Here is a 12,859-nt window from a genome sequence, read left to right on the forward strand (position 1 = left end):
AGCAGGGCTTCCTTGCTGCACCATCAGAGGGACAGGGCATGATGGCTGCCTTCTCCCAGGGACAACTGCAGGGTGTGAAGGTGGGTGTGCAGCCAGGGGTGCCCAGGGCCGTCCTTCAGAGCAGGGTCCCTGCACCCCAGGGGCTGTGTGCTGGGGCAGGGACTCTGCTGCCTGGCAGGGTCAACACTCAGCCTGCCCAGGGAGCTGCCCATGGCGCTGTGGGGAGAAGCTGTGGGTGGAAGGAGCAGCCATTGGCAAGGTAGGTCAGGATCTTCCTGCTGTCAACAGGTTGCTGTGTGGCTGAGGGCTGCTCACAGCTCCAGATCACCCCCAGGACATTTGCAGAGGGTCCTTTTGAAGAAGGACATCGAGGCAGCATTTACCTGAAAGGGAAGGAGTCTGTGTTTTGAGTTTTCTCCTCATGGTTGACTGGGTGGGCAGTGGGAGATGGGAATTTCTCTCTCCCTTGTGGAAAAGGCATGGAGACCCCAGTTCTCATTAGCACTTGTCTGAGCTGCTCCTTAGCTGCTGCCGACACAGAGATGCCCCTGGGCAGTGCCCTGCTGCCAGGAGGGCTCTGCGGGTCAGAGCTGAGCACACAGCGGGTGGGATGGGGTCTGTGAGCGATTATGTGAAACAGACCTGGGGACAGAGAACCAGCTCCTGGCAGGGACAGCTTCTGGCACCAGAAACAGAGGCTTGGGCAGGGAGTGAGCAGGAGCTGCTCCCAGAAATGCCATGGGAGGGGGGATTTGGGCGCCTCCCTGCCACCCCCTGCAGTGCAGACACCCTCTCTGGAGCAACCCCCCTGGTCTCCTCTCCCACCCAGCAAAGCCTGTTCCCCCAAGGCCATGGGATCCAGGGCATGAGTCACATCCTTGGCAGCTGGACCTCCAGTCGAGGAGAAGTGCATGTGTCCTACAGTTAACACAGAACAACACAGACAAAAGCGACTGCCCTCCAGTGTCACTGTCAGTGAGGTGGAGAGCAAAACAGGGTAAGGAGAAGGCTCCACAGCATGCCCATCTGCCTTTCTCTTCTTGCTTTGGTTTTTTTTGGAGCATTGCAGTTTTCTTCCCTCTTTCCCCACATTTCTATTGTGCTTTTGCTCTCTCTGTTGAGGTGAGGCTGCAGGTCAGCTTCTGTTCGGACACCAGCGCTCAGGGTCCTGCCCTGGAGGTGTCTTCATGGGAACTAGGTGCCCAAGCTGTGAGGCACCATGTCATTCAGTTGGTAGCGTTGAAAAATATTCTGAAACATTCCTCATTCATCTCAGGGAGGGGGATTGCGATGAGAAATGGCGTGGGCTTTACCTCTAAGAAGTCTCCCCGAACTTGTCATTGTGTTTCCCTTCTTGGACAGGTCCCCATGCCCACAGAGAACAAACAGCAGCTCCATCACCCAGTTCCTCCTCCTGGCATTCACAGACACATGGGAGCTGCAGCTCTTGCACTTCTGCCTCTTCCTGGCCTTCTACCTGGCTGCCCTCCTGGGCAACGGCCTCATCATCACCGCCATAGCCTGCGACCACCGCCTCCACACCCCCATGTACTTCTTCCTCCTCAACCTCTCCCTCCTTGTCCTGGGCTTAATCTCCACCACTGTCCCAAAGACCATGGCCAATGCCCTGTGGGACACCAGGGCCATCTCCTACTTGGGATGTGCTGCACAGCTCTTTTTCTTTCTCTTCTTGGTTGTAGGGGAGTATTGTCTTCTCACTGTCATGGCCTGCGACCGCTACATTGCCATCTGCAAACCCCTGCACTACGGGACCCTCCTGGGCAGCAGAGCTTGTGTCCACATGGCAGCAGCTGCCTGGGGCACTGGGTTTCTCAGTGCTCTCCTGCACACTGCCAATACATTTTCCCTACCCCTCTGCCAAGGCAATGTCCTGGACCAGTTCTTCTGTGAAATCCCCCAGATCCTCAAGCTCTCCTGCTCAGATGCTGACCTCAGGGAAGTTGTGGTCCTTTTGGTTAGTGCCTGTTCAGCCTTTGGGTGTTTTGTTTTCCTTGTGGTGTCCTATGTGCAGATCTTCAGGGCCGTGCTGAGGATCCCCTCTGAGCAGGGACGGCACAGAGCCTTTTCCACGTGCCTCCCTCACCTGGCCGCGGTCTCCTTGTTTCTCAGCATGGCAGTGTTTGCCTACCTGAAGCCACACTCCTTCTCCTCTCCATCCCTGGATATGGTGGTGGCAGTTCTGTACGCAGTGGTGCCTCCAGCAGTGAACCCCCTCATCTAAAGCATGAGGAACCAGGAGCTCAAGGATGCAGTGTGGAAGCTGATGACTGGATGGTTTTAAGCAGCAATAAACTGCCCATCTTCTTCTGTATATCACTCACAATGTAAAGCACTATAGGACCAGCCTGACTTTGGTAGTTGCTCTGGTTCAGTTTTTAACTTTTCTTAGTTGTAATAATGTTGTCCACAATCAAATGCCATTACTCATACCATTCCTGAGTCAGTATCTACCTGTCCTGTGTGACCCAGAGACTGTGTAATGACGAGCCGTACTCTTTGTGTTTTAAAACAAAATAAACGACCCCTCAGTGACTTGTTTGTCCAAGGTCCTTTGTTGAGACCTTCTCTGGAGCTGCAGGGGCAGTGCCTGTGTGCAGAGGTGGAGGGGAAAAGAGTCCTGGCACAGCAGCACTGCCAGGCAGCACCAGCACTTGGTCTTTCCGAGCTGCTCACTTTCCACTTCCACTCTCTCCTTCTGAGCCCTTCTGTTGGTGTAAGGCCTGAGAGCACTGGCAGCTTGATATAGTCCTGGTGGGTGGCAGTTTGTGCTAGCAGGCAGGGACAAGCAATGGGTGCTTCTGTGGCAGAGCTGACATCCATAAAAGCATTGCCTTCATGAAAGGGCAGTTGCTGAAGGCTTAGGTCTCACCCACTGTGGCCAGCTTCATTGCAAATGCTCCACCACGCTTCCTTGGCTTTCTGGCCTGTCCCTTTCATTACGTGCTATCAAAGGAGGTGGCCTGCAGAGCATCTCAGCTGTGCAGTCAGAAGGGGTTCTGCAAGCAGCAGTGACATTGCCCTTGAGAAGAAGGCGGCAGTTTTCACCTTTCACAAGGCACAGAGCACATCTGGGGAACATGAATGCACTTGGTGGCACACACCCCTCCAAGTTTCATCTTTCTGAACTTCCTTCACAATCACCACTGCTCTCTCAGCCTCAGCATCCAACTGGCCTTTTGCCCATCTGTTTGTCTGTCCACCCAGGCTGTAATGGCCTAACTTGAGTAGAAGACTATTGAGCCCTGCTGCAGCTGAGGTAAACAACATCCACTCTTCTCCCCTCATGCACCAACACAGTTACTTCACCACAAAGGCAATCAGGCTGGCGAGGCATGATTTACCCTTGGGGAGTCCACGCTGACTGCTTTTGGACATGTTCTTCTCTTTTAGCTGTCCAGACATGTCAGCCATGAGGAGGCATTCAGTGGCTCCCTCCTCACCAAAGTGAGCTTGTACAGCCTGCGGTGCCCTGGCTTGCACTTCTGGCTGCCTTCAAAGATGGGTGCAGCACTTGCTTGTCCTCACTCACATAAGACCTTCGCCAGTCCCATGACCTCTCAGAAGGGATACTCCAAGAAACGCCAGTCTTCCCCTGTAACTTCCTTGCCACTATTCTGCCTGTTATACAGTGGATTTAGTTTCACTAGTCTTTCATATACTTTTACCTATCCTGATACAGTGGCCATTTCTAAAATCATCTTTGCGGATGCAGACTGCCTAGGCAAAGGCCCTTGCCATTTTTCTCCCGTTTTCTCCTCCCCTTAATCTTTGTTCATTCAGATACCTCTCACCTCTGCAGCTGCCTTAAGCCTCAGGGAGTTCAAAGCTTGCCTGTCTCTCAGTAGTCTAATTGTCTCTTTAACCAACACTTTAGTTGTTTTCCTATCTATCTGTTTGCACTTATCTATCTAAAACATTTCTCATAAGATTATCTCTTGTGGAAGGGCAACCTCCTTAGAGGCAGCTTGTACTTAGCAGATGGATACAGAGTGTGTTTTACTGTTTGTGAAACTTTATCATATTTTTCTTTTCTTTACTTGCAAATAGGAAAAATTCTCCTGTGCCTGTGTGCAGCCAGTTCTCGAAGGAGAGCAGGTGGGAGATGGTGCAGAGGACCTGTAGCATCCAGCTACGGAGATGAGTGCAGAAGTCTGATGCAAGGAACAGTGATGCAAGTCCCAGGTGGCCAATGACAGAAAAGGGGACGTTTGGGAGGTGAGGAGCAAAGTTGTCCATACAGTGTCAGACCTCAAGGGACTGCTTTTCCTACCTGTCCAGACCTCCCGAGCGGACACTCACCTCTTCTTTAACCTCAGAATTAATAAAAAATATCCTTTAAAACAAAATTCATTTTTATTAGATGCACTTTGAAATCTTTCGCCTTAACTACCCTAGGAAACCTCTCTAATGAGCTGTACAAGTCGTGAAGACTTGGAGAAAATCACAGGAAGAGACAGGGCTCGTTAGGGCTTTCTGTATTTTAATGAGCCCCATGGTGTATTTGGGGCTGAGGCCTTGAACCTCAGATACCGAGAGGAGATTGAACAAACTGCTCAAGAAGTCCAAGTCAGAAGCTGAACCCAAAGTATCTGGAAGCATTAATGGGCCCCATGAGGACCATTACTGACAAAGCCTCCCCAGGGACTCTTTAGAGCAGGTAATTGGAGGCCATGATTGCAGGTAGGCAAAGGCTCTGTGCAGGCAGCTGTAATGCTGAGCAAACCCTTTGGTTTCTTCTGTGAAGCAGAAAGGCCAAGCCCTCATCCGCAGGCCCTGGGAAGGCAGATCCTGTCCCTCCCGCATGGCTCAGGGCTCTTCCTGGGGGCAGTGGGGTGTGAGGGTGAGCAATGCCAAGTGTAGGAAAACTGTACACCACCTCCCGGCCTCCCCAGGCAGGGCTGAGGAGAAACAAAGGCCAGAGCCTCAAAACAAGTTTTGCCTGGTAGGCCTCGGTGCCAGAGGCAGCTGCCAGAGCCAAGAGGACAAAGACCTCGGTCCTGTTGGGCCTTTCAGCCTTGCTAGAGCCCTTGGCCATCTCTGCTGCAGGCTGTCCTACGCTGTCCCATGCCTGCACCTCTTTCCCTTCAGGCTCTTGACATCCATCTTGCCTTCCCACCTAGCTCTCAGCCCAGCATTTCTATAGCTTCACTGATGGCTCTCCACCCTTGCTGGCTTTCCCTTGAAACACAAAGCCATGGGCTGATCCAGACTCCCTCTGGGTCACCTCTTGCACCACAAGGCTACCCTTTCAGTGACATTTCTTTTTCCTCACATCCAGTCTGAACCTTCCAAGCTGCACTTTGTGGAGGCTTCCTTCTCTTCCCACTACCAGGAAAAGCTCCATCACCTCTGAAGCTGCCCTTCAAGCAGTTGCACGCTACTACTATAGTGCCCTGAGCCTCCACTTCACCAGGAGAAAGAAGTCCAGGTCCTTCAGCCTCTCCACAGAGACCCAGACCCCCATCCTGAGATGCTGGTGGGCAGAGGTGGTTGGGGGGTTACCCGGAGGGCAGGAGCACCAGGAGGAGCGTGAGCCTGCTGCTCTACCTGCCATGGCAGTTGGGCAGTGTGGGGTTGGTTTGGGGCAAACAGCATTCTGAGGGGTCCGTCCCCATGGCGATCATTCTGCCAGCACCTGCTTCAGCCAGCCTTGCAATGCTTTGATTTTTCATACCACAACAACTTCCCACCTCCATGATTTTCCATCCTGCTGATGAGTTCCTGCCCTCAGTGTTGGTTTCCCAGCCCCACGATGGTTCCCCGTCCCAGTGATGATTTCCCATCCCAATGGTGGTTTGCTATCCCAATGGTCTCCCATCCCAAGCATGATGTTTTGGGGGAGGCGAATTTCCTGTCCACGGGGAAGGGATGGGGCCAGCACCAGTGGCCCTGTGATGCCAACATGCCTGTGCTGTCCCATCCTGCCCTGGTGGTTGGGATTGGGGCGTGGGGGGTTAGGGCACTTTTGGGTTGTTTTTGTCCTCCCCTCTGTGCCCTGGGGGGCAACTGCTGCTCCCAACTGTGGTGGAACCGGTGCCGGTACCGTTACCGTTCAGCCATGATGGGGAGCTGTCATGAGAATTTGGCAAGTGGGCTATGCTGACGAGGAGAGAAGCTGGGACGCAGAGTATAGCATTACAAGAGGAATTCTTGCATTCGTGCGCATGAGCCGTCCCATTCAAACTGTGGCACCACAAATGCGGTTTTACAGATGCTTCTTATGCTTTTCAAGCGTTCCGGTCCAATGCAATTTGACCGACCTCTGCTTAACACACACACAGGCTGCTGTTCTGCAAAGCAACTCCAATTCTGTGGCGTCATCATCCATCTGCTTCTTTCTTGATCTTGATGTCCCTGGAGTTGGTCTGGCTGCAGATCCTGATCTCTGATGGCAGATAAGGGGAGGGTTTCACAGAGGTGTCGGAGGGGCTGGGATGCTGACGTGAGCTGGGTCATCCAGGGGCATCCTTTCTTCTTCAGGGTGGGGGCTGTCCTTCTCCTCCTTGCAGTGAGCTGGGGGCCTTTAGTCCTGCTGACTGAACCATGACTGTGCACTATACAACGTCAACTAGATGTATATCTGTCTATCTTCAGGAGCTTGATCTAATTTCATACTCTCGTGACTTACTGTTGCAATACTTAGGGCAAGAGATTTTCCTAAGAGAGCCCCTGGGGTGTCCCTCTGTGGGGGTCCCTGGGAGGTACTTGTGGGGGTTGCTCGTAGTGTGGTGGGAGATGCAGGTACTGGGGGCAATGGTAGCAGCGTGGGGTGGGGATGCTGTTCCTGGGGCCATTTTCTCCAGCCTGCGGTGGGGATGCCAGCAGTGTGGCTGTCAGCAGCAGGACAGGGCAGAGATACCAGGGGTGTTGGTGCCAGGCCGGGGTGGGGATGCCGGTTCCGGGGTGGTGGTTCCCGTTGGGAACCGCGAGGTGGTGCCGCATTTCATAGGGGTTGCCGCCTTTCACCAGGGAACAAAACGGAGGGACAAGGAGCACCAGTTCAGAGTCAACCTGTGGCTGTATCTTGGGGGGAAGATAAAATTCATTGGAAATGAACCTATAAGAGACCAAGTGCTTTGGTCCACGAGCCTCACGGACACAGTCCTGTACCTGGGAAGAGTGGAAGAGAAACCCTCAGCAACCCAAATGTGGCAGCCAAAGCTGGGAACAGGCACGCTTACAGCCCTGGGCAGGTTTTTCTTCATCCAGCTGGTGCAGCTCAGGGAGGAGGTGGGAGCTCTGCCAGCAGATGAGCAGCCCTTCGTCAGCAGTGCACGGGGAAGCCCAGGGGCTGATGGCTACAGGAGGTGCCCGGGCCGTGGCAGCTGTGTGGCCTCCAGGGGACACATTCCCATGTGGGCCCATGTCACAAAGGGGCAGTGATGCAGCACCCACCCGGTGCTTGTGACCTCATCTGGCCGGGGCTTGAAATCCTGAAGAGCAGGCCAGCGAAAGCTAGTTGGGCTGAGCTGGCCTTCGGGATAACTCAGCTCCTTCCATTGCTACTTGCGTGCCTATTTTTTTCCAAGCATTTATCATTTACTGCTCACTTCTCCTCAACTTCCATCCTCGTTCAAAGGTAATTATGATTTGACTTTCAGGACACAGCATAGGGTAGGTAGATAGAGGAGAAAAGCATAGGCTGGTGTGTGCCTTCTGAGCTCTAGGCTGAGCTATTACACCTTTCCAGGCTGGTCAGATATGGGCTATGGGTAGAGTTCCTCTTTGCTAATTCTTATATTTCTTTGCCATATCCCAGGAGAGGTAAGTAGGGGGGTGGCAGTGTAGTCTGAGGCGTTGGGCTCAGCCTGGAATGACAAGAAGCCCACCCTGACTGATGGGGTAGGACAGGAGACAGAAAAGGAGGACGGCAAAGGCAGCCGTTAAAGTAGCGGCCGAAAGCCGGTCACTGCTGTGTACAAGGTGGGAAAGTGTGGGCTGGAGAGCCAGAGGGCTCTGCTGCTAACGCTGGCCACAGGTAAGCAGCAGGACCCCTTTAGAGAAGGTGACACGCAATGCAGTGTGTCAAAAGGGCCTTGGTAATTGCTGTCAATTGGAGTCCTGTGACAGGGACAGCAGGGCCATCAGCCTGCAGCTCTGCAGCACTTACAAGTACCACTGAAAGACTTCTGATGGCAGACGTTGATCTGTGGGTTTCATTTGGAATTGTTTTCAATCATTTTCTTGAACTCCACTTATTTCTTTGCAATCAGGTGACAGGAGTGGCGCTGATCTTCTCTTTCTGGAGCGCATCCTGACATCCTTTGTCATCCAAAGCTTTCCGCTCTGTTCCTGAGAGGAGCAATGGCCGCAAAGGGGAATGACTCCTGTGAGTAAGGGCTTCACCATTGGACTTTGTGAATGCCCAAAGGCAACGGACGTGGCTGCTGCTCCATCCCTGACTGTGGATGTGCTGACAACCTAGAGTGAATTCTGGGGCATTCCCTGGTAGCAGCCAGGCTCACCCAGGTGTTTTTGATTAGACACAGGAAAATGAGTTTTGTCCGTCATCTGCCACGATGGACAAGACTTTGAAAGATGACATTGCTCATGGAAAGAGCTGACATCAGTAGGGTTACGTTCTGGGCTAGGTGCTTGCTTTCATCAAGTTACCATCAGGAAAAGGGAAGACTTGACCTAAGAATCCAATTCAAGGCTCTAGAGGGAAAGGAAGTTAGGCCGAGCTACAGAAATCAGAGTGTGGCTTTCCTGGAGTTTTGGCAAAAGAAGCAGGGCAACAGACACTTTTCCAAAACTGCTTCTTGACCAGTCATTGTCAATGGCAGTGTTAGGCTTCCCCCAGTGTTTCTGTGTTGGAGGTTAGAGCTGCTTGTCCTGGGGGCTCCTGTAGAGAACTTGACTTTTAAACGATGCTTTTGTGCAACCACATCGTCTCCTCTCTTTTCAAATGTCATTTCCCTGCAGCCATTGCCGAGGGAATGGCTCCGCCGCAAAGGATCCTCTTTCCCCTGGAGAAGCTTTGCATGGCCTAGCAGCAACCAGGCAGGGTCGGAGCGGGCCTCTACAACCTGGGCAACAGGCGCTTCCTCAACACCATCCTGCAGCGTTTGACTGTGGAGAGTGGGGAAGGAGCCCGGGGCCACAGAAGGGCTGTGCCGGCCACAGCAGGGCTGTGCCCGCCCCAGCTGTCCCCAGCAGTGGCCCCAGCCGTGTGCCCGTGCCCCCCTGGGGCTGGCTCTGCGCGGGGCAGAGGCATGCGCTCTGCCCAGGGAAGGAGCCCCATGGCCGCAGTGGGCACCTGGGGCGGCCCCGTGGCCGCAGCTGCGGGAGTTGCTGGGCGGTGCCAGCCCCGTCACCGCGTGGCCCCACACGGCCCCGTGTCACAAAGGGCGTCCCAGGGCCGGGTGGCCATAAATGGCGTCCCCGCGCAGCTCCTGCCGTGCTCTCTCCCGGCGCTGGCGCCTGTGCTGGAGAGAGCAAGCGTGGGCTGAGCTCGCCAGCGGGGTCACTCAGCTCCTCGCTGTCTGCATTTCATTCTACGTCCTCCTTTTCTTCCTGGAAATTTCATCCGTTTCTTCTCTCTCCCCTTCCCGCTAATTCCAGTTGGTGGCTAAGGTAATTGTTAGTTTCCTTTTGGACAGGGGATTGCGGAGATCGAGACAGGGTGGAGGTGTGGCTTGGCCTGTACCTTCCGAGGGGCCAGCTGAGCTCTACCGTTACAGCTTGGGTCGACGCAGGCTGCCAGCATAATTCCTTGCTATCTTTTATGTAACGCATCCGAAGAGGGACAAGTCTAGGGAGAGCGGTCTAGGGCTTTGCGAAACCAAACCAGGAGGATCTCCTTTAAAAGCTGACTTCCTTGCAGGCATGAGTGTTGGAATGGCTGTGCCGGGAAGGGACGTGTTTCCTCCGCAGAAGATTTGCATGGCCTGGCAGCAAAAACGCAGTGTCGGAGGCGGCCTCTTCAACCTGGGCAATACCTGCTTCCTCAACTCTGTCCTGCAGTGTTTGACGTACACCCCGCCGCTGGCCAACTACTTGCTCTCTCGTGAGCACAGCCAGTCCTGTGAGTCCTTGCTACACCTTCTTTTACATCTCTTGGGCGGCTCTGAAGGATGAAAGAACAACAGGGACTCTGGGAAGACAGCTCTTCCTTTTCCTCTAGAAGCTGCCTTCCAATATTGCCTTCAGAGCGGGCTCAGCATAGCGTAGGCAGCGCGTTAGTTTGGTTTCACGTGCTGCGCTCCTACTCCCAGGGAAGATCATTTCTTGCTTCCCGTGCTTAATGAAGTGCCTTCGGAAGGCATGCCTATTTCTTCTCTACAACTCTGTGCAGTAAACCACCACAGGGCTGTTGAGCCACTGGCATCTGAGGAGAAGCGGATGTAGAAGGGAGAGTGGAGATTGCACCTGGAACTTAAACGTGGGGTGGTTTGGTGGTTTTTTCCTTGAAGCTCTTCCATAGCTGTGTATATTTTAGCTGACCGAGAGGCTCGCTTGCTTGCTTCCTCCCTTCCGTCCTTCTTTCCCTCCCTCTTTAGGTGCGAAGCAAGGCTTCTGCATGATGTGTACCATGGAAGTGCACATCGAGGAGGTCCTGTCTTGCTCGGGCAGTGCCATCGAGCCTACGCCTGTGATCAATGAGCTTCCACGTGAGTCATTTCAGACGGTTTCATTTGGAGGTAGTTTGGATTTCTGACAAAGCCCGCGTCCAACTGCTTTTGCCGGGTTCATGTTAAGGAGGAGAGCTTTCAGAAGGGTAAGTCGCGTTTCCTTTTTCTCTGAGATCAATGGGAAAACCTTCTTCTTTCTCAGGAATAGGAGACCATTTCCAGCTTGGCACCCAGGAAGACGCGCATGAATTCTTCTACTACACCGTGGATGCCATGCAGAGGGCTTGCTTGAGCAGAAGCAGCGAGTAAGCAGAAGCACATGACCGTTGAAACGTTCTCGAGCCCTTTTGACTCCTTGCTTTACAACCGCCACTGAAAACCTCTGTCCGGCCCTTTCCTAACAAGGAAAACTCGTGGAAGAGCTCACTCTCTGCCTTCCACCTTCTGAGCTCCGATTACCATTTCTTTCCAGCTGGGACACAACTTCTCAAGCTAGCACGCTCATTCATCAGGTCTTTGGAGGCTTTCTAAGATCCAGAGGTACTTTTTAAAAATATTTCCGTCCTTAGAATGACGCGTGGCTCTTCCTCTCTTTGTGGTAAACAGCTCCTAGCATGCGGCAGGAGGTCCGGTGCGTCTAAAGGCGTAGGTGTTGGTCCTTGAAATGGGCAGTTACTCTCCTTCCCTACCTGAGAAGCATTTCTCTTTGCTTCTTTTGCAGTAACGTGCTTGAGCTGCAAAGCCGTTTCCGACACCTACGAGACATTCCTTGATATTGCTTTGGATATCAAGGTGAGATGTTTTGAAATGGTGGTGCCAACTGTTTCAGGGCCCCTGCGGGGGGCCTAGTTTATCTCCAGTAAACTCTGTTGGCTTCCAGCTGTGGGCTGGTACCAGGCAAGAGCTTGGGGGTGGACGGGAAGGGAACTGGGCTTGTGTGCTCCTTCTGCGGAAGCCCTGCAAATGGTCTCTCTGGGCTGGGTGCTGGGTGTCAGCTGGGCAAAGAGTAAGGAAGGTATGGACAGCCATCGTGACACTGTCACACCACCCTGCTTGGGACTCCCTCACTACGCGTCTGATTGATGCTGGAGGGATGGGTTTGATTGCTTTTGCTATTTTGAACCACGCCTACCACAGGAACTCTGCTACCGCCCAGGGGTAGCTGTTTATTGGGATAACGCTGGTACCACGCGGGTAGCTATTTCCTGGGGTTTTTGAGTTTCCAGGAACTTAGTGCTCTCCTTTCTTCCTCATCCAGGCAACCTCATCTGTCACTGGAGCTCTGGAAGACTTTGTCAAACCTGAGCAGCTGGATGGTGGAAAGGGCTATAAATGTAGCAAGTAAGATTTCGGCCAGTGCCACCTTCCTAGCAGATACTGGGTTAGGGTATTGCATGTCTGGGAGCACTAGTTGTGTTTGGACTGAATTGAGAAACCCAGTCATGAGACAGCTTGGCTTTTTTTTCTTTTTTTTTTCTTCCCCTACAACTAATCCACGCGAATCATCCAGAACTTGGAAAAGAATGCATTTGTTTCTAAGATGGGTATTTCTTTCCCCTTCTGCCTGAATACTTGGAAAGCTTGGATGAGAATTTTATTGCTGGCATTGTCTGCCCTGGAGGTGGTCAAGCTTCCTAGCTATGAAGTTGCCCACTGAACTAGCCCTATGGCCAGAAGGGAAAAGACATGTCCCATATGCAGTGGTGAGCCGAAGCAAGGCGGCAGCCCTGGACAGTGATTTGGCAACAGCAGCTTCCTCAAGAAAGCCATCAACAGTTTTGTTTCCAAGGCTTTTTGGATGCTTGCGTCTCTGTCCAGGAGACCTCAGTCCTCAGAGCAGCAGCAGCCCCCGCTGGCTCTCTCAACAGCGTCATGCCTAGTTCTTGTACTGTCAAGACTCCAGACCGCTGCTCTCCAAAGGGAGCCGCCCTAGCCCAAAGCTGCCTTCAGGGAGAGCATATGGACTTCAGGGGTCTGAAATGCAAGCGGGCATACGATAGTTGGGCAAAACAAGCCTGAACTCAACCCTACATGGATGGGGGGCGCAGCGGGGAGAAGACAGGTTGCAACAGCTGGGTCTGTGCTTGTTCTCCAGGTGTGAACAGCTGGCCACTGCGTCCAAGAGCCTTACAATACATCGTTCCTCCAATATCCTGACAGTGTGCTTGAAGAGATTCGACGCTTTCTCTGGCAGAAAGATTAGCAAGGTATGGCCACAAGTGCACTGCAACTTTGTCTGCTTGGAAGGAGACCTCTCCGAAAGG

At 53.1% G+C, this 12,859-nt stretch overlaps 1 protein-coding gene across 1 annotated transcript; it reads left to right on the forward strand.

Moving 5' to 3' along the window:
* Positions 1 to 9,906: 9,906 nt before the first annotated feature.
* Positions 9,907 to 11,940, forward strand: LOC148052416 (ubiquitin carboxyl-terminal hydrolase 42-like). Its single transcript, XM_087730142.1, has 6 exons — positions 9,907 to 10,048; positions 10,524 to 10,634; positions 10,798 to 10,900; positions 11,068 to 11,135; positions 11,317 to 11,387; positions 11,854 to 11,940. The coding sequence occupies exons 1-6, from the start codon at positions 9,907 to 9,909 to the stop codon at positions 11,938 to 11,940; spliced, it is 582 nt and encodes a 193-aa protein (XP_087586268.1).
* The last annotated feature ends 919 nt before the right edge of the window (positions 11,941 to 12,859 follow it).

The sequence above is a fragment of the Nipponia nippon genome, unplaced genomic scaffold (assembly GCF_047370975.1).
Source record: "Nipponia nippon isolate SJK-2023a ecotype South Korea unplaced genomic scaffold, ASM4737097v1 scaffold_48, whole genome shotgun sequence".
Lineage (NCBI taxonomy): Eukaryota > Metazoa > Chordata > Aves > Pelecaniformes > Threskiornithidae > Nipponia > Nipponia nippon.

Excerpts from the sequence above, each read along its gene's own strand:
- LOC148052416 (XM_087730142.1), top strand. The coding sequence starts at position 9,907 with ATGGCCTGGCAGCAAAAACGCAGTGTCGGAGGCGGCCTCTTCAACCTG. Across the intron at positions 10,901-11,067 it reads TGCTTGAGCAGAAGCAGCGA|CTGGGACACAACTTCTCAAG; the intron begins GTAAGCAGAAGC and ends ATTTCTTTCCAG. Across the intron at positions 11,388-11,853 it reads ATATTGCTTTGGATATCAAG|GCAACCTCATCTGTCACTGG; the intron begins GTGAGATGTTTT and ends TTCCTCATCCAG.